We start from the raw sequence: 22,149 nt of genomic DNA on the forward strand, positions 1-22,149 counted from the left end.
TCCGGGTGTGGACGACAAGGCCCTCGCCGGCCAGCCCTCACTCGTGGCCGTTGAGGGCCGCGATTTTGGTCCTCGCCTATGTAAGGGAGGGTCGGTCGGTGACTTTGTTGGCCCATAGTTGGAAAAGAAGAACAAAAAGATTAATATTTTAAAAGTTTAGAAAAATTATTAAGAGTCTAAAAAATTTTCCACATCAGCGTAGGTCGTGCCACATAGAATAGCCATCAACGACTAGATTGCCAGTCAACAATTTTCAATTAAAATTGGCCAAAAGGACTAAGTTGGCAAACTTTCAAAAGGTTTAGGATTTAATTGGCCAATTGAAAAGTTTTAGGACTAAATTGACGTAAATGTAATAAATTAATGACTTTTTTGGTAATTTTTCTTGTCTTTTCCTTGACGCTTACTTCACAATAATATGTGGCGGAAGTTTTAAAGGTGCATAGCCTAAACCTTTTCATGAACTTCAGTGTACATTTCAATTTATTTCCAGCATATTCTTAGAGGAGATTCCTATCACTAATGCTTTGGAATTTGGAGTCAATATTTTGTAATTGTCCATGCACTCTTACATGAAATTAAGGGTACATGGTTCCTGCCATGTAGGTGTTTATCCCTTTCGTTGGTGGTTCGTAGAACATATACTCCTCCACCATAAATATGTAATTACTTAGCATTAGCAATCATTGTAATCATACATCATCTGCTCCTGACTCTGACTGCGCACTTTAAATCCTTGCATTATTCCCGGGAATAATCAGGGTAGTGGCCCAATAATCACATATTTGTAGGCTTTTTAGTTTTGCTCCTCGTCAACTTCAGCATAAAGACAATTCTCCCTTTTCTGCACATATGCGGTGAATGATTAACCTTGGGTACTTTAGAGTCTAGCTATGATGATCCAGTTTCATTGCACGAAGAGCTTATCACTTAGAATTGTTATCCCCAACGTTAATGCCACGTATTATGTTCCTTAAACTACATCTGAAGAAAGTCAGATTCGGTGGAATTGATTTGGGTTCTTTTCTTGTTCTTCTTTTCGAAAGAAAGATGACATCCATATATTAGAATAATACTCAAGGGGTCGAGAAGTGCATAGAAGACTTTCAAGCTTAACAAAACCCAAATAATTGTAGAATAAAGTAAAAGCCAGAAATAATAAAGCAAAATTTATAGCTAAAGGCACACACTCTTATCCCCTCAAGAACAGAACTGTTACCGTAAATATTCAGCGGCCGATCACTGGATTCGATAACGAGCACACGCCGAGATCTCCCACTCAATGTGCAACGGCTTGCAGTACGCATCTGGGTTCAACGTGTTCCTCATCATCGGCGTTCAGAGATATCAACATCAAAATGCTGTGAGAACACATATCAAATATATGTAAGGAACTCTCAAATCTATATCTAGATCTAGTTCGGAAAAATAAAACCCCCAAAGCTTGACCTAAATCTAAATCAAGAGAAAAGAGCAACCTAATCTTGGAGGAGTTATAGAGCCACGTCATAAACATCTTCTTCAGTGATTGTGGACTGGACGAACGGCCGACCTGGCCTTCATATATATTCAAGATCAGCTGCAAAAATTTATTCATATGTGCAAACTCACAAAACAGATCAAGAAAGAAAAGAAAGATAGACGGTTTCAAAATAGAGAAGAGGGAGAGGGGTGAGGAAGGGATGGAGAAGAAAAGGTCCCTCTCTCTCTCTCCCTCAGGGATGGCACTGTGGGCAGCGACTTCTGCAAGGGAAAGGAGAGGAAGCCCTGGAATTGATTTGTGTTCAAGAAGTCTAAAACGAATTGCTGTAACTATGGATCAGCCTAAGAACAATGTGACCCGCACCATACTGGTCTCCGTTCAGCCATTACCTCTTTTTCCCTCTCTCGATCTTTCTTTGATGCTTTGGTTAAGGGCTTTATTCTTATTTTGGTTTTTCCTTTATTTTCCTCTCGGATAAAGAGAGATTCAATTCGGGCATATCTGATCCTTGTATCAAGAATATACATATTTTGGTTGAGGATTGCACAAAATATTGACTAGAACAAAAAAGTAACTTACCCAATGTAATACTCCATCTAGATGGCGTTGGGACAGTATCCTCTTTTAATGGGAAAAGTGTAAAAAAAGTCATAAACATATTACATTGGTGTCAATTTAATCCTAGACTTTTTTTTAGTGTCAATTAAGCCTTAAACATTTTGCATTGGTGCCAATTCAGTCCTAAACTTTTTGGAGTGGTGCAAATTCAATCATAAATCTTTTGTATTTGTACAAATTGAGTCAATTCAGTAAATTTTGATCCGAAATCGCTGATGTGGACGTTATTTGTCTTACATGGAAAGGGTGGCGTCGACATGGATATTTTTTTTAATTTTATTCCAATATTTTTAAATATTGCCAAAAACTTTTAAAAAATTTAATAATTTTTTTTAAAAATAATTTAAATAATATTTGAAAATGTCCACATCAGCGCCGGTCGTGTCACGTAGGACTTTCAACGTCCATATAATGGATTTCCAATCAAAATTGACCGAATTGAGTCAATTGACGGAAATGCAAAAAATCTAAGTACTAAATTGGCACAAATGCAAAAGGTTTAGGACCGAATTTACACCAATAAAAATTTTAGGATTAAATTGGCACCAATTCAAAAGTTTTAGGACTGAATTTGCACTAATATAATAGATTTATGACTTTTTGGACACTTTTCCCCACTTTTAATACAAATGGCCTGTCCCATCCCATGACCCATCTCACACCCAGAGAATAATACTCTTCGAGCATGCATATTTCCTCGCCTTACCTACCTCGTAACACCATAGAGGAAGCGACGCTTAAGCCTTTAATGTGAAGATGAAATTGTATTTGTGAATAAAGAGTGAAAGTACTTATTATAAAAATAAATAAAAAAAACAAGAGAAAATAAAAGAAATAATTGCAAAAGTGTAATTTGGGAAATTTCTATATTTAAGTGATGATAAAAAGGGAATAAATTACTGGTGAATTATCATGCTTATATTCGTATATATGGAAAAAAATGAATTTTATTTTACCAATTCAATAAATCTAATATGAAAAAAACTGGCATATAATGGGAATTTCCAAATTTAAAGGCAGAATCGCAAGCAGGGGAGTAGTCAAAGGTGGGGGTAGGGCTTACCATATCCATTACCGCCCTCCATGCTGGACAAGAATTCACTTCATTCCCGCCCCAAACCCGTCGGATCCGGGCTTTATCTGCCTCATATAACTATGACAAACTACCAAAAAAGTCTAAACTTATTGTATTTGTGCCAATTCAGTTCTAACTCTTTTGTATTTATGCTAATTCAATCCACCGGCCAATGTTGACGGAAATAGCAAACATGGCCAATTTTTAAAATACTTTAGTAATTTCTTGAATTTTTTATAATTTGTTTCCTTTTTCTTTTATTTACTTTTTTTTTTCCTTCGAACTTAAGACCAGCTAGGGTCGCTAGCCACATGAGAGGGCATAGGCTAGGGCCAGGACTCATCCAGATTAGGAGAGGCCGTCACGGCCCTCACCTAGACCTTGCCTAGATCGGGAGAGGCCGTTGTGGCCCTCACCTAGGGCTGGTGAGGTCCGCGACGCCCTCGCCGGCCTAAGTACGGAGAAAAAAAAAAAAAATGGAAATTATTAATTAAAATTTGTTCACGTCGGCGTTGAATGTGCCATGTAGGATAGCCAGCATCCACGTCATCGATTTCCCGACAAAATTAACCGGATGGACTGAATTGACACAATTGCAAAAGGTTTATGACTGAATTGGCAAAAAAAGAAAAGTTTAGAATTGAGTTGGCAAAAAATGTTTAGGAATAAATTAGCACAATTATATTGGATTTAAGGCTTTTTTTGGCAATTTTTCAACAAAGTCTACTGTACACATCATAATAGGAATGAAGATAGGCATGGTGCTTTATTAAGACATAATGCCGACACTAAAAATCTTTGTCTAATACTACAAATCATTAAATTTGTTTAGAAAAGTGAGTTGGCCCCAAATTATGTTTTCGACACAAGAAGGACACACAAGACCCCTAGACAACTAAATAGCGGAATAACCAGAAGTTCGTAAAATCCGTGTTAACCTCACGAACCAACAACTTAATACTCGCGTTAAAATTTGGTTCATAATCCTAACATGAAATGATTCCTACTTTGTCGGCGTGACGGTGTGTTTTCCTTTACAGGTTAAGTTTTCTTGACAAAATGATTGTTTGGCATGGTATCAACAAGTTAGAAATCCAGCTCTCTCCCTCTTACATCTTCGTTCTGCCTATTTCTTGCCAGTGCAACATCATCATGTTTATTCCTTCAATTATCTATTTGAAGTGGTTAATGATGTCCGACTTACAAATTTCGATTGTACTAACAATTGTTTCCTTTCTTGATGATTTGAAACTTAAAAGAGGAATTCACCTAAACTCTTTGATGTATGTTGAAATTGTTGTATCACATTATCGGTCAACATGTCATATATGCTCTTTATATTCATATGATCTCCATTCACCTATCAATTTAAATTTTTGAATTAGATTTTCTAAGTATGTAAACTCAGTGTTGAGCTTAATTACCTATCAGAACATGAAGGCACGATCCATGTCGAATGTTTCCTTAAGATCTGCAAAAGAATTCCCTCGTTCCTTCCGTGTTTAATTAATCCATCCATCGACGACTCCAATCAATGGGGACGAAGGTTCCTTGTCTCGCTTTCTTTCAACTCAAGCCTGACACAGCGCAGCTTTAGCCCTCCATTCCCGCAGAACATCATCAGCACGGCCCAATGGCAAATCCCATGCTTTAATCCCCACGATGATTTTGTAACGTGAGCGACTTTATCAGCTTATTGTTAAAATTTTGATTGGGATTAAAAAGCTAGGTGCTGCAGACAACCCCCTCGTGACGAGCACTCAGCTTCTTCGCAGAAGTTTCTTCAGGTTAAAAGCAAAATGATGATGATCAAAAGAAGGTTACTCTCCTACCAGGACCTCTGCGGCATGTCTATTTGATATACAGTGACGATGGATTTCACAGGCGCTTTTCTTATTTTAACGTGCCAATGCTCCCATGTCCTGCACCCCTTGTTACCAATCATATATTTTTCTTCCCCGATGGCAAGAATATCCTCTATGTGTCTCATGTTTGAGGATCCCGAGGTTCGGATGAGACTTTAGATGAAGCGGTTTAAAGACTTACTTACGTCCGTCTTTTTGATCGAGTAAAAAGCAAATGATGGTGATCACAAGAAGCATCTCCTTGATATGTTCTTGAGAGATGAGAGGTGAGTTGGGCTAATTAAACCTACATTGAAGAACTTGTTCCGGGTGGTGCAATTTTAGGTTATGATTTAGGAGGGAGAGACAGAAGACTTTGATAGTAGATATTAATGAAGCAATTCTCTCTCAAGAAAAGTTGGGAGGGGGCGGCCAACATCGCAAACCCCCTAATGCATCGAACACAATTGATCGCTCGATTTTTATTCGTCTTGTAGCTTTGTATAGAGAGTTAAGAAATCACTAGATTTTGCTTCGAAAACCTGAACATACAACAAGAAAAACCTAGTCTTTCTCTCACAACTGGTTAGAGGGGATGAGAAACCGTCGCAATCCAACTGACCGACATGATCGATCACTTTTTTTTTTGTTTTGTTTAATTTCTATCTATACGAAGGTTTGAGGTTGACAAGTTTTGCGAGCCAAATCTTATGTTCCAACTCTAGGCCTAGTGCCTTATCTCGTGGTTGAGTCGCCATTGAACTTGGCATGCGCACAAACCAAAGTATACAAGGTAATTCTTGAGTGTTGAGAAAACTATGAGTTTAATGTAATTGTTATATGATCGATTGAAACTTCTCGATTAACTTGAAACTAAAGCATAGAGTAAATTAGAATCGATTTTCGGCAATAATTCTTATGTGTTTCTATCCCATTTTTGCTCTAACAAGTCGTGTCATTCTGAAATTACGAATGGAGCACATCACAATTGGTTGTGAGAATGTAATTAAAAGAAAAACGTGGATCACATTTAACGAAAATGTTGCTTCACGAAGTACGAATTCTGCAAGTCTGTGTGCTCAGAGAACGGGTTGGGCCTAGACACCTTGCGATGGATCGAAAGGGGGGCTTTCTTAGATCAGGCTCAGCAACCATCGGCCTTTCTTTGGAGGGGCTTGGCCTTATACAATTCTAATCTACTAAACTCATTAATTGACGATAATCTACGGATGGGAAGTATTTTCGTAATAGTGCTGTCAGGACAGTATAATTTTAATCATAGATTCACATACCATTATCACGTATTTTGCATGAAGCACTCGTTGATTGGTAGATCATGTGGTCATAAATAACCGACAGTCTTATCAAACTGTCGGGCTAGTAACTTCCTTTCTGGACCCAAATCTTTGAGCACAGTCCTTAGAAATTAAGAACAAGACAAAATTAAAGTAAGCTATTAATTCAAGGCGAATACTTGATCCCCAATGAAGCTCAATGACAATACATACCCTTGCAGAAACGCTCGTCAAGTAAAATAATGAAGCAACATGAAAAGAATTCTCCACAGATTGGATTATGCACACGTTTGGATTTAATCTAGTGAAGAAATTATTCCCCCTATAGCTACATCTCATTACTTGGGCTGATTGAAGACCCTGCAGTTCCTCCTGATCTCTCCGGCGTTCCCTGTGAGAACCTGAACACTTCCCAGCTTCACCATCACGCTCGCGAAGCTCTTCTTGAACCCGTTAGCATCCGACGCAAACTGAGAAACGATGCCGGCACTAGACTTGTCGACAGCGAGCTCCTGGTCGATCTGCATCACCCCTTCCCTCTGCATAATTTGTCTGTAGAACTGGTTGTCCAGCGCGAACGGCGTGCGCTGGTCCAAAAACGCCGTCGGGTCATTGCTTTTCGAGTTCCCGCAGATGCCCTTCAGCTTCGCGACCAGGCTCGAGTCCATCGTCGGGTCCGGAGCTCCTGTACCTTGGAAATCTGAAAGTCGGTCTTGGAACAAGCTGCAGTGAGCCACTCCAACGGAGTGGGCGCCCAGAAGAGTCACCATTTCGGTGAGCGTGAACCCTTTCGGCGCGAAAACTTGTTCCGCCTCGGACACCGAGAGTGTGGGTCCCGGCAAGTTCACTTCGTTCGGGTTTGAGACCAGACCGTCCCGCCTCCCCGTCGGGACATCATAGCTGGGCCCTCCAGCGAGGAGCACGGAGTCTCGAGTCGCCAGTGTGACAATGTCAGCGCAAGACACAGTTGATGGGCACGCAGCTTCGAGGCTCTTCTTGGCTTCGTCGATTAAGTCAAATCCTCGCACGGAGAAGTTCGGCCCAGCGGATTTCTCCGACGGCTTCTTGGTGGTGGAGTCGATGAGGATGGATGCATCACAACCCTATAAAGAAATTATTTTAGCATCTATCTTCATAGCAAAGCATCATCGTTCTTAAACCTCTATTTACCTTGACACATTTTTTCGAAAGCTCTGACAAGTTTGAGCTGATGAACCTCGATTTTATCAAGAATAACGCTAACTATACTTAAATTAACTTAGAAAATTGGTATATCAACTGATGCGGTAGTGAACAAACTTTGCATGAACACCATTCGACATGTAACGATAGAGTTCGTCACATCGCATGGTAACTTACCCTCACGAAGCAATCGTGAAAATGCATGCGAAGCAAGGCCGCCGTGATCGATCGGTCGGTTCCGAATCTCTTCTGAACGACTTGGCGCACGATGGATTCCGCTTGCGGACAGGCGGAGCTGTAGAAGCCAACCCTCAAATCGGCCAGTGCAAGAGGGAGAACGAAGAGAAGCACAAGGACCACTTTCTCCATTTTGCAACCCATTAGGGTCCCTATAGCTCCTAATACTAGCGAATGAGTATGGAAGTGAAAACACAATTTGTGTTCGCAGTTCTGTCGTACGATGGTTATCCTTACGATAACGAGACCCTCCATGTTTATAGGGTGTTCGGGAGGATGAGATAAGGTGGTGGGCTGCCCGAAAGGGAAAGGAAACGACGGAGCCGGCGTAGTCAAAGGTGACGATTCCAGCACGTGGATTTTGAACCTTACGTTGGACGGTTGAAACTTTTCCCCACGATAATGTTATGATATGCATGCATTTGCATGCATTATGCGCGTCACTAAACTATTATCCGGAGAGAAGGTTGACCGACATTTCATGTGGAAACAAGAAAATCATTGTCTAGGGTTCTGTCGTTTGGTGGCGATGGACATTATTTAATCGTAATTCTCGTATGGGATCAAGCTGGATCGCACGAAGCCGGTGTTCTATAGGATATATATGAGGTCATGATCATAAATTTTCCCTTTCTGTGCTCGCATGTGGCCAAATTCAAGCAATTTGCACGTTATCGATTTCTTTCTTCTTCTTATTTTGAAGCAAACATGTGTAAAAGTTGAAATGGAAGGCTCTCTCTCTCTCTCTCTTTTTGGTCTGAAAAGTCTTGCTCCTTCTCGCAGTTTATCTTGACTATCGACAATATCCAGGAACCTTCCCCGGTATTCAAGTAGTGTTCGCCCAAACCTCGCTCGGGCAACGTCCCCCTCGCTCGGCTCAGATCTGGCGAGGGCTCGGGCCACAGTGAGGGCCCGCGAGCCCTTGTCTAGCAGCCGGCTAGAGCGTCGCGGCCCTCGGCTAGAGTCAGCAAGAGCTGCGATACCCTTGCCCAATATAGGCGAGGGTTGCCAGCCTCAATTAAAAAAAAAAGAGTAAAAAAAATTTAAAAGGTTTAAAAAAAAAAAAATTCACGTTAATACTAGTCATACCACATAGGATGGCTGGCATCCACCTCAATAATTTTTTGCAAAAATAGGTCTAATGGACTCAATTGACACAAACACAAAAGGTTTATGACTAAATTGGTTCAATTGAAAGATTCGGGACTGAATTCGCATTAATACAATAGGTTTAGTACTTTTTTTTTATACTTTTTCTGAATTCAAAATCGAAGTTGAATTGACAAACTTCATGTGTGTTTACATAACGGAAAGAATTATCAAAAAATGTCATAAACTTATTTTATTTGTACCAGTTCAGCCATAAACCTTTTTAATTTGACCAACTTAGTCACCTGTTGCGGTTTGTCAATATAGTATTTCCTGTCAATTTTGGCAGAAAATCACTAATACCGACAAGCGCCATCCTACGTGACACGATTGACATTGATATGGATAAATTTTTTAATTTTAAGTATTTAGGCGTTGCCATCGATTTACGCAAAGATCTTAGCCTGGCGGCTTGGGGTTTAATTCAAGCTGATATTGCTAGGTGTTATAGAATTAAGTGGAGTGAAGACATCCGTATCCTTGATTTGACTAGTTATATACTCTTGATGTCCGGTCCGGTATATTTTGAATGCAAGAAACCATTTGACCCTCTCTATGTAGGTTAATAGGCTGGATGATGCTACACAATATAATAATGAGGATTAATAAAATTTGATAGGTATGAGTAAAAATAGTGGCGTTGTTTCAAACTTCAAGCCAGATACACCGGGTCACTAGTTGGTGTGAAAAAGTCATTTCAGCCCCAAGGATAAACTTGGCTTTTCAAATTTTAAATGAGGACATAAATGTAAACATAGACTAGCTTATGGATCCATAAGACCTCGTATTAAATTCTGAAAACAATGTCGAGAGACACATTGCGAGTTACTTAATAACAACATCCGACAGATCATTCGACCCCCCATCGCCCATCTAAGCAATCTGAAGCTCTTTTTAACCATTCAAGATCTGCATGAGCCCCTTGAAAAAGAATCACAATTAGTTTCCCACTTTGAACCTAGGGAGGAATAAAGAACAATTTCGTAATAAAGAACAGCATTAGCGGAGCACTCTAGCCAGTTGAAGACCTACAATTCTTCCTAATCTCTCCAGCACTTCAGGTTAGAACTTCGACATTGCCCATCTTCTCCATGGCGTTTGCAAAACTCAGCCTGAACTCGACGATTGGCGCGCTCGATTTATCGGCAGCGAGCTCCTGATCAATTTGCAATATCCCTCACTTGGCAAGAATCTCTCTATAGAACTTGTTATCGATAACGTGCTCTGATCCAATTACACGGTCAGGTCACAACTTGATGAAGCACCACAGGTGACGTTGAGCTTCGTGACCAAGCTTGGGTCCGTGGACGGATCCGGAGCTCCAGTACCGTCTGAGAGACGGTCTGGGAAGAAGCCGCAGTGAGCGGCTTCAATGGTGTGTCCACCAAAAAGCGACCTTCTCGGTAAGAGTGAACCCTTTGGCAGAGAAGACTTGTTGAGCCTGAGACACCGAGAACGTCAGTCCTGGAAAATTAACTTTGTCACGGGCCTAGATGATGTTGTCTCGCCTTCTTGTAGCGACATCGCAGCTAGGCCCTCCAGCAAAGAAGACTGAATCTGGTTTCTCCATAGTTATGATGTCAAGAACGTCAAAGGGAATGCGGCTTCTATGTTCTTCTTGGCTTCGTCGATGATTTGGAAGCCTCGCCGTGGATTTCTCTGATGGATTTTTGTCGGTGGAGTCTATAAGAATGGATGCATCGCAACCTTAAAGGGAAGGAAGGGAAGTAGTATTACTTGTCCAATTGGACATCATGATAGGAAGAATCATGCCAAGCTGATAACTGTGCCTTTTTCATCAAATGATTGACTGGACTACATACAGTTATACTTACCAAATCAAGCCAATTGACTGTTATTGTACATGCCGAGTCCACACCGATAAATCTAAACTGTGTATGAGTTGCCCATGGATTCTAATCACCTCCGTCAAGAGTATAAATAAAGTTTCTAGTAACATCTGCATATAGCGAGGCTAGGTTGTACCAAGAATGGTTGTATTAGAATGTTAAAATATTAACCCGTGCATTTCTCTAACAGCTTTTTTTTTAGAATAGTTGGTGGTGGTCTCACATAACCTCGCATAATAACAGAGCATAAAGTCCTGAATAGAGGTGACAAAATGGGTTTAGAACCAATATTTTAAATTATATTTAATGGGGTGGGTCATAAATGAGTTGCCTTAACTTTAAAAAACAAGTTTAAGTTGGTCATGAATTTATTACTTAACAACTTCTTGAATAGGTTTTAAATGGGTCATAAATTGGTTACCTAACTATCTTAAGTGAGTCATAATAAGTATGTCATCTTTTAATGTTTTGATTTATTTATAATTTTTTTCTTTCTTTTCTTTTATTTTACGAAATCCGCCCAATGGTCATTTGGCGACCAGTGAGTGCTTCGCGGCCCTCGCTTGTGGTCCATATGGGTTGGGTAGCCCTCGCCTATGACCGCCAGACTGAGAAGGAAAAAAAGGAAAATTTTTTATTTTTTTTTATTATTTTAAAATTATAAAAATTGTCCATAGTGTTTTAGGAATATAATTCTTAAAAAATTTATGAGAAATAATTTTTCCTAGATTGAATTAAATATGAAAGTGTTTTGGTAATATGGGTTCATCGGGTATGGATCGAGAAATTTGTATATCCATAAATATGTCATAAATGGATTATATGGGTCAATTTGGGTCGGACCATTTAGGACCCGACCCAACCACCTATTTGACAGGCTTAACTTATGAATTCAAATAATAATAAACCGACACATTCATCTAACAGTTTAAATATGTGTCGTTCGTAACCCGACATGCACGTGACTTGCACGTGAATTACACGTAAGAGGGGGTGTTGAGGATTGCACAAAACATCAACTAAGAGAAAAGTTATTCTACCCGATGTATCAATCAACCTAGATGTGGATGGGACAAAATGGGTGCAAGAGTCGTATCCACTTTTAATAAAAATGGCATATCCCATCTCATGCCCCATCTCATATCTCGTGACACCACAGAGGATGGGTCGTTTAAGTTTTTAGTATGAAGATGAAATTGTAGTGATGAAGACAGAGTAAGAGTACTTACTATCAAAAAATAAAGAAGATAATTAGTTGTAAACGTTGAATTTGGAAAATTTCCATAATTAAGTGATGATTGGTGAAGTATTCTTGCTTATATTGGAATATATGGAGAAAATTATGGATTTTATTTTACCAAAGTAAGAAAACTCATAAAAAAAAAACAAATCTAGCTTAATACTGGGAATTTCCAAATTTATAGGTAGAATGGAGAGCAGGGGCCTGGTTGAGGCCCTTGAGGGTATGGTGGGGCTTACCATATCCATTACCAAACCTACAAGAGGAATCGTTGTTCATAGAACTTCACCAAACCTCTGATGTAAACCTAGTGTTGAGCTTAATTACCTGTTAGAACAAGAAACCATGATTAGCATGTTGTTAGATCTGATCGGGATTACAAGCAAATTGATGGTGATCAAAGAAGAGTCTTGTCCATGTGTTCTTAATAGATGAGACTTGAGTGGCGTTAATTAGATCTGCATTGAACAACTTATTCCGTGCAGTGAAATCGTGGGTTATGATTTGCAGAGAGAGGCACTTAGATGAAACAGTTCTCTCTCTTGGAAAATGTTGTCTGATTTATTTATTTATTTATTTTTTCAAAATAAAATTGTATTTATTGCTCAAAAGGATGAGTGAGAAGCACATAAACTTCATAGCAAAGCAAATCAAAGCAAAGTCTAGAATACTGCAAAACAAAGCAAAATCCAGAAATCAAGAAGGATCAGCAGAGCACTTGCAAGGTTAAGCACACACTTGTTTCACAAGAATAGATATGTCAAGAAAATTAATCGGCGGCCAATCACTAATCTCCTCTTCATTGGTGATGAGCATGCGCTGGTAATTCCTTATGTAGTAATTATGGTGTTGCTAGTTGGCGATATACACCTAGGTTCGGCTTTCTCGTCACCATTGCTATACGGAGACAACTAAAATATATTGAACAAACATAGATCTAACATGCGGAAGAATAAATCTTCATGGTTCAGCAAGACGTCAGAGCTCATGTGATCACCACTAAAGCTGGAGGTAGAGGACCTATACTCGAACAAAAAGCATAGGGTTAGCAAATTCCCAAAAGCATATTGATTAAACTCCCGATCTAAATCAGAAGACGGTAGTTCCCAAATCTAGAAGTAAATCAGAAGAGTTCAAACTCTCATATTTATAAGTAGGTCGGAGAAAGAGAGCTTTCCAATCTCAATCAGAAATAAGAAAAAATAAGAAAAGAACCAAAAAAAAAAACACACACACACACAAACAAAATCAACAAAAGAGAGAGTGTTGGATTTAATGGGTGTATGTGAAGGATCGTGGTCCGCTCATGTAGGCTATCATAGCCCTTGACCCATATTGGATAACTGCTTAAGGCAGTTATCAAATTTGTTTTGAACGTCATAAAGGGTCACGTTTCAAGTGTTGTTATTCTCACGTAAAGAAAACAGACGTCGTTGCTTCCTCGGATTATTCAATAGAGAAATAGTAAGAGGAGAGCAGCGAATGAACGAACAACGAATTCCGACTCAACTCCCAAACGCCAAACAAAGGAACGATCTCTCAAGGGACTACAATGGTAATATTTTATCTGTGGAAAACAAGGTATGTCCATTCTGTTATGTATTTCTCCAATCGGTGATTCAAGATTATTCTAGGGCGGTTTAATTCCGTGTAATTTCGTTGCGTATGTAATGGGATCCGTTCCCTTGAGAGAGGAGGGTGAAATTTTTTTCATTTTTGTAGATCCATATGGCGAAGATTCGAAATGCTTGACGATTGTATCGAAAATCCAACAATACACTAAGACTATTTATTTCGAAGAAAATGAATGATTTGGGAACGGTTGTCAAAATTGATTATTTATATCGCTTTAAAAAATGAATGAACAAAAAAAATTTCATCGTTCACAAAAATATTTATGCAAAAATTACTATAGCCAATGAAGTTTTTTATTGACTAATTATTTTAAGTGATTTAAGCAATCATTTTTGAAAAATATTTTCTAAATCATTCATTTTCCCCGAAACAAACAATGTTAAGAAATACCTATTCTTTCTCTCGAAATTAGCTAGGAGGGAAAGGCAGACCACCACCATCCATTAGTTTGTCAACATGATCGATCACTTTATTTGCCATTCCAATCAGATTTTGGATTTGGTATTTTCAATCAAGTAGTTAAGAATAATAAAGTGGAAGAGAGAATTGTAAAGTTTTCTATATAGCATACAATATATATTATTGAAGAATACATCTAATTTATAAGCTTTATTAAATACTACTGTAATCAAGATATGCAATGATATATGCACAGATATGCGTGCAATCTTAAAAAGCGAATAACCAACAGAAATATGATAACACTCTTTAATACAAGAGAAAAAGAATTTTCCCTCTAACTACATATCATTACTTGGGCTGGTTGAAAACCCCGCAATTCTTCTTTATCTCACCAGCATTCCCAGTGAGAACCTGAACATTTCACAACTTCACCATAGCACTCGCGAAGCTCTTCTTGAAACCGTTCGCGTCTGATGAGAACCGAGAAACGATGCCGGCGCTAGATTTGTCCACGGCGAGCTCCTGGTCGATTTGTAATACCCCTTTCTTCTGCATAATTTGTCTGTAGAACTGGTTATCCACCACGAACGGCGTGCTCTGGTCCAATAACGCGGTCGGGCCGTCGCTCGTCGAGTTCCCGCAGATGCCCTTCAGCTTCGTGACCAAGCTCAGAGTCCATGGTTGAATCCGGAGCTCCAGTGCCGTGGAAATTCGAAAAGGCGGTCTTGGAACAAGCTGCAGTGAGCGGATCCAACAGAGTGGGCGCCTAGAAGAGTCACCATTTCGGCTAGCGTAAAACCTTTTGCCGTGGAAGCTTTTAGTGCCTCAGATACCGAGAATGAGGGTTCCGGCAAGTTCACTTTACTCGAGTTTGAAACCAGACCGTCCCGCCTTCCCATAGAGACATTGCAGCTGGGGCCTCTGGCGAGGAACACAGCGTCTCGAGTTGCCAACGTGACAATGTCAGGGCAAGAGGCAATCGAAGGGCACGCAACTTCGAGGCTCTTCTTGGCTTCATCAATGATGTCGTATCCTTGCACGGGACTATTCTACTCCTACGAATCAGAGATTATGAGTCCGCGGACTTGGTTATGTTAAATTTCGGTGCCATGAAAAAGAGATGTTTAGCAACAGTGTGGATTAATTTTAACCTAAGTCGCTAGGGCCAATGTTATTATGCGAGTGCACAACCAGTGAAATAAACACCCAAGGTAAGTCAAATAAATTGCAGGGAGAATACACTACGCAATTATTCTCACTTTTAAAGTTTTGACGTTTTTAAGGAAAAAGACTAACCTTTATACAATTTTCTGAAACTAGATAAATGCAGCTAAAATTAAATGCAAACTAATATGAATATTGTTGTTAGGGATTAAGGTTTGTCTCTATTTGCTATGCAATAAATGGCTCAATAAATAACTAAAATTTAGACATCAACAGCTACTCCTTTTTGAGTGGGAACTCGCAGAGGTTTTGCTCAAAGACAAACTGAGGTTTAAATTTTGACCATGCAGTGCATGTTATTTTTTTTGGGATTGCCAGTTCCATTTTCTGATGCAATGGATATGATGCATGGAATGCAAATGTAGACAATAAATAACATATCCAAGCTCACACTTTGAGGTATGGATCGCTTTGCTTATACACGCCAGAGGTGGGGGATGGTCATTATTTGAACATACAGCGAGAGAATGGCCATCGACAGTTACACCAGCCTCAACACAACCCCATGAAAGCCTGGTTGTGGGACCCATGATGAGTAACGAACGTAGGCATGATCGATAAGGGCAAAAGAGAGAAGATTCAAGTTGCTTCAAGTCATCGGACGACTATCGAGGGTTACATAGTTCACTTTACATGCTAGAAATAACTGTCCAAGGACGTGATCAAGCAGTAAAGGACAAATAGCGGATGTGGGAGCAATCGATAAGGATTCTCTGAAAGCTGTAACCGTCAAAGAGCAGTTATCCATTCAACCACTATATATACCACCAAGCATCCATAAGGAGAGCTCCCTCTCCCCTCAAACAAATAAAAAAAATTTATCTTTATCTTTACTTTCTACATTGCACTTTCAATTCCTTAATTGTAGCTTTCAGATTATTGTCGTCGAGTCAAACTCAAGCATTTATCTTTATTCCGGACGTCTTTTCATTGAGTCAAACTCTGGTATAGTGTCGAAGCGTGTTTAGGCTTTGCCATCAAGTCAAATTCTAGTGAAGTTTGTTTGTATTGGTCCGTTTGTAAAAATTGTACTCTCTAGACTTTCTGTAGAGTCAAACTTTGGTTCAGTCTACATTTGCATAATTTCATTGAAGTTTCTACCTATTAATTCCTTGATTTTATGGATCATTCATGTACGAAATCACCATAGTACCTTTTTCCTCCATCTAAAAGCTAAAGAATAAATTTCGGTGAAAGATATTTCATCGTGGGAAAATTTTCGACCAAAGAACATGACAATGTGAGCAGTGGCATGGCAAGGTGACAATAGGGTGGGGTGGTGATGTGTGGTTGATGGGAGTGAGAAGGAGAGGAGAGAGAGAGAAGAAAATTAGGGTTTTGCATTTTGTGTTTGTTAATTGAGTGAGTGAGTCACTTAGTGTAAAATGAGAAATGATTATGTAACCATGCTTAATCCACTATGAGATTAATAACATGTTCTGGGCCATAAAAAATAAATAAATAAATCAGAAATTGTTGTAGTGTCCACTTCTTAAAGAATTTGTTGCCCACAACATATTGTTACTATCTCAATCACCCAAAACTGTTATGCTAGCAAAATTTGAGTAAAATTTATCTAAAAAGGCAATCACGAATCATGGTGACGAGAGGATGAATGTTGGAAATCACAATCCTTTCATAACACCGCCCCTAAATGCTAACTAACCTATCTTGTGAGGTTATTTAGAGTACTTATTTTGAGGGCTTGGCCGAAGTTCCGACGATATCAGTTAGATTACCCTCGAGAATTACATAGAGGCCAAGCAAATCATTACTAACTTTTTAATGTAATCATTGTTATGATATCAAAATATTAAACCGCATATTCGTTTATCAACTTAAGCTTTTAAAATAATTGGCAGCTGTTCTACAAAATCTTACATAGTATTACAACAAGATGTTATGAGTTCAACTGTCCTCTAGAAAGCTCAAAGAGGATGGCATCTTTCCAGATTTCGTATTTGCCTGCCTTACTATATATTTCCATGCCTAGTACTAAGGCAAGGTCCATATTCAAATATTAAATCCCAAGTTCGTCTATTAGCTCAAGTTTTTAAAATAATTAGCTATGCTCTCGCAAAATCTCTCATTCATAAATAAATGTTTAAATAGATACTTAAATAGGCTTAAGAAATAAAATTTTCTAAACTACTAAGAAATATTAGAAAAGACATTTTAATAGCGTTAGCAAAACTACTCTCAAGAAACGGAATATTGTAACGTTGCGATGGTAGCATCACTTGAGACCGTTTCGTTATGGGGATGAAACCTCTAGCTATATATTGTTAATAGGCAAAACGATCATAGAACCTAATCCTCAAATGCTCTCGGCTCAATGATCTACACTTCATTGACAAGGAAATGGACAGGGCATTCAAAAATTTCACTTGAATGGAGTCTTCGATGCTTAACAAATAAAGACATAAATTAGACATGTATTAGCTTATAGATCCATAAGACCTCGGATTAAATTCTGAAAAGTGAAAACAATGGAGAGACACAAAACGTGAGTCACTTAACAACAACGTCCGCCAGACCATTCGATTCCCATCGCCCATCTAAGCAATATGAAGTTCTTGTTAACCATTCAAGATCTGCATGAGTCCTTTAAAAAAGAACAGTTTCGTAATCAAGAACAACGTTTAACGTTAATTTATCCAAACTTGTGGAGCACCCTAGCTAGTTGAAAACCCTACAGTTTTTCCTAATCTCGCCAGCATTTCCAGTTAGAACTCCGACATTGCCCATCTTCACCATCGCATTTGCAAAACTCTGCCTGAATCCGTTTGCGTCCGACGCGAACTTAGCGACGATTGGCACGCTCGATTTGTCGACGGCCAGCTCCTGATCAATTTGCAATATCCCTCTCTTGGCAAGAATCTCGCTATAGAACTTGTTGTCAACGATGGACGATGTGCTCTGGTCCAAGGACACCGTTGGGTCACCACTTGACGAAGCACCGCAGGTGACGTTGAGCTTCACGGCCAAGCTTGGGTCCATGGACGGGTCCGGAGCTCCGGTACCTCGGAAGTCTGAGAGACGATCTTTGAAGAAGCTGCAGTGAGCGACTCCAACGGTGTGTCCACCCAAGAGCGTGACCATCTCGGTAAGGGTGAACCCTTTGGCAGCGAAGGCTTGTTGGGCCTGAGGCACCGAGAACGTCGGTCCTGGCAAGCTAACTTCGTCATGGGCCGAGGTGATGCCGTCTCGCCTTCCCGTCGCAACGTCGTAGCTAGGCCCTCCTGCAAAGAAGACCGCGTCTCGTGTCGCCAAAGTTATGATGTCGGCACAGGAGACCGTCGAAGGGCATGCGTCTTCCACATTCTTCTTTGCTTCGTCGATGATTTCGAAGCCTCGGACAGTTAGGTTCGGCCCAGCGGACTTCTCCGATGGATTGTTGTCGGTGGAGTCTATAAGTATGGATGCATCGCAGCCCTAAACGGAAGGAAGGAAGTAGGAGTATTAGTCCAGTTGGACATTGACGTGGAGACTTTTAGCAAATGTTTGAACACGACCGACTCGTTTAAGTATTGATTCGCAGGTTCGTAACAGTGCTAGACAAATCGAATTTACTAACCCATCTTCAGAAGTTTACGTCCTAGCATCGAGCGCGCGCGAGTACAAATACATACATGCACGAAACTTACTCTGACGAAACAGTCGTGGAAATGCATGCGGAGCAAGGCAGCCGTGACGGATCGATCGGCTTGGAATCGACTCTGCACGACCTGGCGCACAATCGATTCAGCTCGCGGGCAAGCAGAGTTGTAGAAGCCGACCTTCAGATCGCCCAAAGCCAGAGGAAGAAGGAAAACAAACCCAAGTAAGGGAGCTATCTTCTTCATTGTTTTCCAAGTCAATCAAGAGAGAGAGAGAGAGAGAGAGAGAGAGATTGTGAGCTAACTTGGGATTGCACAGCATTAGCACGAGATCGCTCTGCCATTTATAGGGTTTAGAAGCTGTGTTGAAGTGAAGCTGGGTTGTTGAAGAGAGACCAGTCTCCAGCAGCCGCACCCACGATGTCACCCGGAGCTGGCGATGTTGAATGTGACGGAGTTTTTGAATGGAACGTTGGACGCTTGCGCTTCTTCTGCTAAAAACCATGCATGCGTGCGCGCAAATGCGCGTTTGGTGTTTGTTCTTTTGCCTGAGGATGGCAAGACTCGGAACTTTGGCGTTGACAAAATCTTCACTCAAGAGGGCCGAAGGAAATGAATTTGTTTTCGCAGTCATAAATGCTCACGGCTCCCTCATGGCAAAAACACGGTTCTAGATCGATCTTTCTGTATACATGTAAATCCATCTTGAGTGCGTATGAAAATGACTATTAAAGTAGTCGGGACAATTGCTTCGATCAGATTGAATCAAATTACGCATCGAACCAGTAAGTAAGATTACATTCGCCTTCCGGAAGATTTAGGACGATGACTTCACATGAATTATTGCAGTTTAGCTAGGTTTATTTGGGGGAGGAGTACACTATAAGTGCCATAAGTTATGTAAGGTGTTTACTTTAATATCAAAAGTTCTAAAACAATCATTTAAGTGTCGAATTTTTTTTAAAAACGATCATTTAAGTGCCAACTCTGATTTGCTTGTTGGAAATCATACGTGGCCTTTTTTGGACTTCCTTGTGGACTTTAACTTTAAAATTAACTAAAAAATTAAACAAGAAAATAAGCTAAAAATTAAAAAAGAAAAAGGGGAGGCTTTGGTTCAGGCGGCGAGGGCAGTGCAAGCCCAAGCCAGTGGCTGGCGACCCTCGCCGACTGTAGGTGAGGTCTCACCCAGCCTCAGCGAGAGGCAGAGGGAGGATCGATCGTCGGAGTACGCAAATAGGAGGAATCGACAAATATGGGGGTGTAAAAGCACAGCAATCAGAAAAAATAAAAAAGAGGAAGGAACCCTTCTTAGGTCCAGAAATCAATCGAGACGGAGAGGCTCTGCAGTGCATCTTTCAGGGTTTCGAAGGTAGCATACAGAGACACAAAGGAAGGGGAAACGAAATAGAGAGTATCGGAAGCCCAAAAAAGAAGAACCCTACACCGAACCCCACTGAGATGGTTTGTGTTCTTTCCTTCGCTGGTGCGGCTTGGGGGGATCCGCAGAGGAGTGATCTTTTAGAGAGAGAGAGAGATTTTGCAGTTTTGGTTTTATACGGGGGTAAGATTTAACTCATCCAGCGACGAAGAGGAAATGGCTAGCCTCGCCCAGCGAAGGCGAGTCCTCGCTGCAGTCGGCAGGGGTCGTCGGCCATTGACCGGGGCTACCAGCCATCCCCCACTGCGAGGGCTGTACAGGCCCTTGTCGCTTGAACCAATTTTTTTTTTTTTTGTGCCCTTTTTTTAGCTTATTTTTTATTTAATTTATTATTTTTTAAATTATTTACCTTAGAAGTCCATGTGTAAGTTCACGTGGCCAAAGTTTTTTAAAAAAATTGTCACATCAAATAATAAATTTAAATATAAAAGCCACATATTTCATTTGGTCGGAATTTTTCTGATTTGACACTTATTTGATCGTTTTTCTCGATTTTGGCACTTAAGTGATCGTTTTAAAACTTTTAACAATAAAATAAGGATTGTACACAACTTATGATAATTGTAACGTACTTTTTTCCATTTAATTGGAAAACCACCTCAGTGTAGCTCGCATGTTTAAGGAAAGGTGGTCTTAGCCTCTTAGTCCTAGTCCTCCATGTTCGTGGAATCAAAGTAGTCCAATGCGACAGCTATGAATTTTTATTTTTTTTAATGCGACAGCTATGAAATTCGTCTTTATACGAAGCAAGAAGAACCGAGTCCTTCAGTCAAAAACATGCGTTTTTATTTTCAGTCAACGCGGAATAGTTTCGTGATTTGGGGACACGAGACTCTGAATGCGACTCCCGAGGCAAGATGTGAATTTATCAAGCTAAACGCCAATCTTACGGTCTTACCCCAGATTTTGACGCTTGTCCAACTTCTCTACTCATTTCCACAGCTAATCGAACTGAAGGCCAACCTATCTCTGTCCCTATCCGTCTCTTCCCCCTCGGCTCCGCTTGTGACTGCTCCGCTCCTCGCCCCACAGTCGCCGCCGCCGCCGCCGCTGAAGTCATGGTCGGCCCCTCCACAGAGTCGGCATTGCCGGACCTCATCTCCAAGACCCATGTGTCTCTACTTTTTATTTTCGAGCTTGTGATATTTTGTAAGATCACGACCAACCACTCTAAAAATTTAAACTTTTATTCCCTTTCACCTCATATAAATTGGACTTTAACCTAAGTTTAAAGCGTCTCGCGAAAGTATGTAATTGAATTCAGATAATTTTAAATATCACGCAAGATTTTGTTAACTCACCATGACCTGCTCTAAAACCTTAAGCTCTTAAATGAAATATGACTTAATATTTAAATATGTTAACCAGCTCGCCCGTCGAGCTCATGGCATGGCGTGCTCAACGGCCTTTCTGATAGGAAGAAAGTGGCTCCAATGGCAACAGAAGAAATACGGGCTCGATGCAATGCTTTGGCGGACCCAAGATCCATTTCCAGCTTGGATGTCCCTCCTTATGAATCATCGTGTCACGATGCACAAAATATACTCATGAATAAAGTTGCTTGTGAGCTCAATCGACTGGTTGAATTCTTCCAAATTCTTTTTATCAATGCACCTTCAGAATTGCATGTTGATCTCGAGCTAGAGCTCGAGTTTGAGATCAACTCGAATTTAGATTTTATTTGTTTCATGAAAAATAACTTTTACAAAAAAAAAAAATCAGATTTTCGGGCGTTTAATCTAGGGAAAATAAATTGGTTAGTGAAAATATTTTCCACCAATGAAAAGAATATCTTGAAAAGTAAAGAAGATGATTTCCTCTTCTTGAAAAGAGGAAATTTTTCCTCAACTTTCCTCCCTGCACTCCTTCACATTC

General features: G+C 40.1%; 2 protein-coding genes, 1 long non-coding RNA gene and 1 pseudogene across 3 annotated transcripts; 1 reads left to right on the top strand and 3 right to left on the bottom strand.

The window, feature by feature from the left end:
• Positions 1 to 776: 776 nt before the first annotated feature.
• Positions 777 to 7,657, top strand: LOC115733390. Its single transcript, XR_004014496.1, has 3 exons — positions 777 to 787; positions 4,095 to 4,097; positions 7,427 to 7,657. It is a non-coding gene; the product is annotated as an uncharacterized LOC115733390 (long non-coding RNA).
• LOC115733359 (peroxidase 57-like) lies at positions 6,461 to 7,947 on the bottom strand. The gene is made up of 2 exons (XM_030664019.2): positions 7,675 to 7,947; positions 6,461 to 7,418 (listed from the first exon to the last, which is right to left on the bottom strand). Exons 1-2 carry the CDS (start codon positions 7,876 to 7,878, stop codon positions 6,654 to 6,656), a joined length of 969 nt encoding a protein of 322 aa, XP_030519879.1. The 5' UTR covers positions 7,879 to 7,947; the 3' UTR covers positions 6,461 to 6,653.
• Positions 7,948 to 14,358: 6,411 nt separating this feature from the next.
• LOC115729824 lies at positions 14,359 to 15,764 on the bottom strand (annotated as a pseudogene).
• A 2,084-nt stretch (positions 15,765 to 17,848) lies between these two features.
• LOC115733369 (peroxidase 44-like) lies at positions 17,849 to 19,084 on the bottom strand. The gene is made up of 2 exons (XM_030664028.2): positions 18,882 to 19,084; positions 17,849 to 18,669 (listed from the first exon to the last, which is right to left on the bottom strand). The coding sequence occupies exons 1-2, from the start codon at positions 19,077 to 19,079 to the stop codon at positions 17,914 to 17,916; spliced, it is 954 nt and encodes a 317-aa protein (XP_030519888.1). The 5' UTR covers positions 19,080 to 19,084; the 3' UTR covers positions 17,849 to 17,913.
• Between the last annotated feature and the right edge of the window lie 3,065 nt (positions 19,085 to 22,149).

The sequence above is a fragment of the Rhodamnia argentea genome, chromosome 10 (assembly GCF_020921035.1).
Source record: "Rhodamnia argentea isolate NSW1041297 chromosome 10, ASM2092103v1, whole genome shotgun sequence".
Lineage (NCBI taxonomy): Eukaryota > Viridiplantae > Streptophyta > Magnoliopsida > Myrtales > Myrtaceae > Rhodamnia > Rhodamnia argentea.

Bases quoted from the DNA above. Each gene is read 5' to 3' on its own strand.
- LOC115733359 (XM_030664019.2), bottom strand. From the start codon at position 7,878: ATGGGTTGCAAAATGGAGAAAGTGGTCCTTGTGCTTCTCTTCGTTCTC. The intron at 7,419-7,674 runs GTAAGTTACCAT...ATTTCTTTATAG, and splicing joins TTCACGATTGCTTCGTGAGG to GGTTGTGATGCATCCATCCT.
- LOC115733369 (XM_030664028.2), bottom strand. From the start codon at position 19,079: ATGAAGAAGATAGCTCCCTTACTTGGGTTTGTTTTCCTTCTTCCTCTG. The intron at 18,670-18,881 runs GTAAGTTTCGTG...CCTTCCGTTTAG, and splicing joins TCCACGACTGTTTCGTCAGA to GGCTGCGATGCATCCATACT.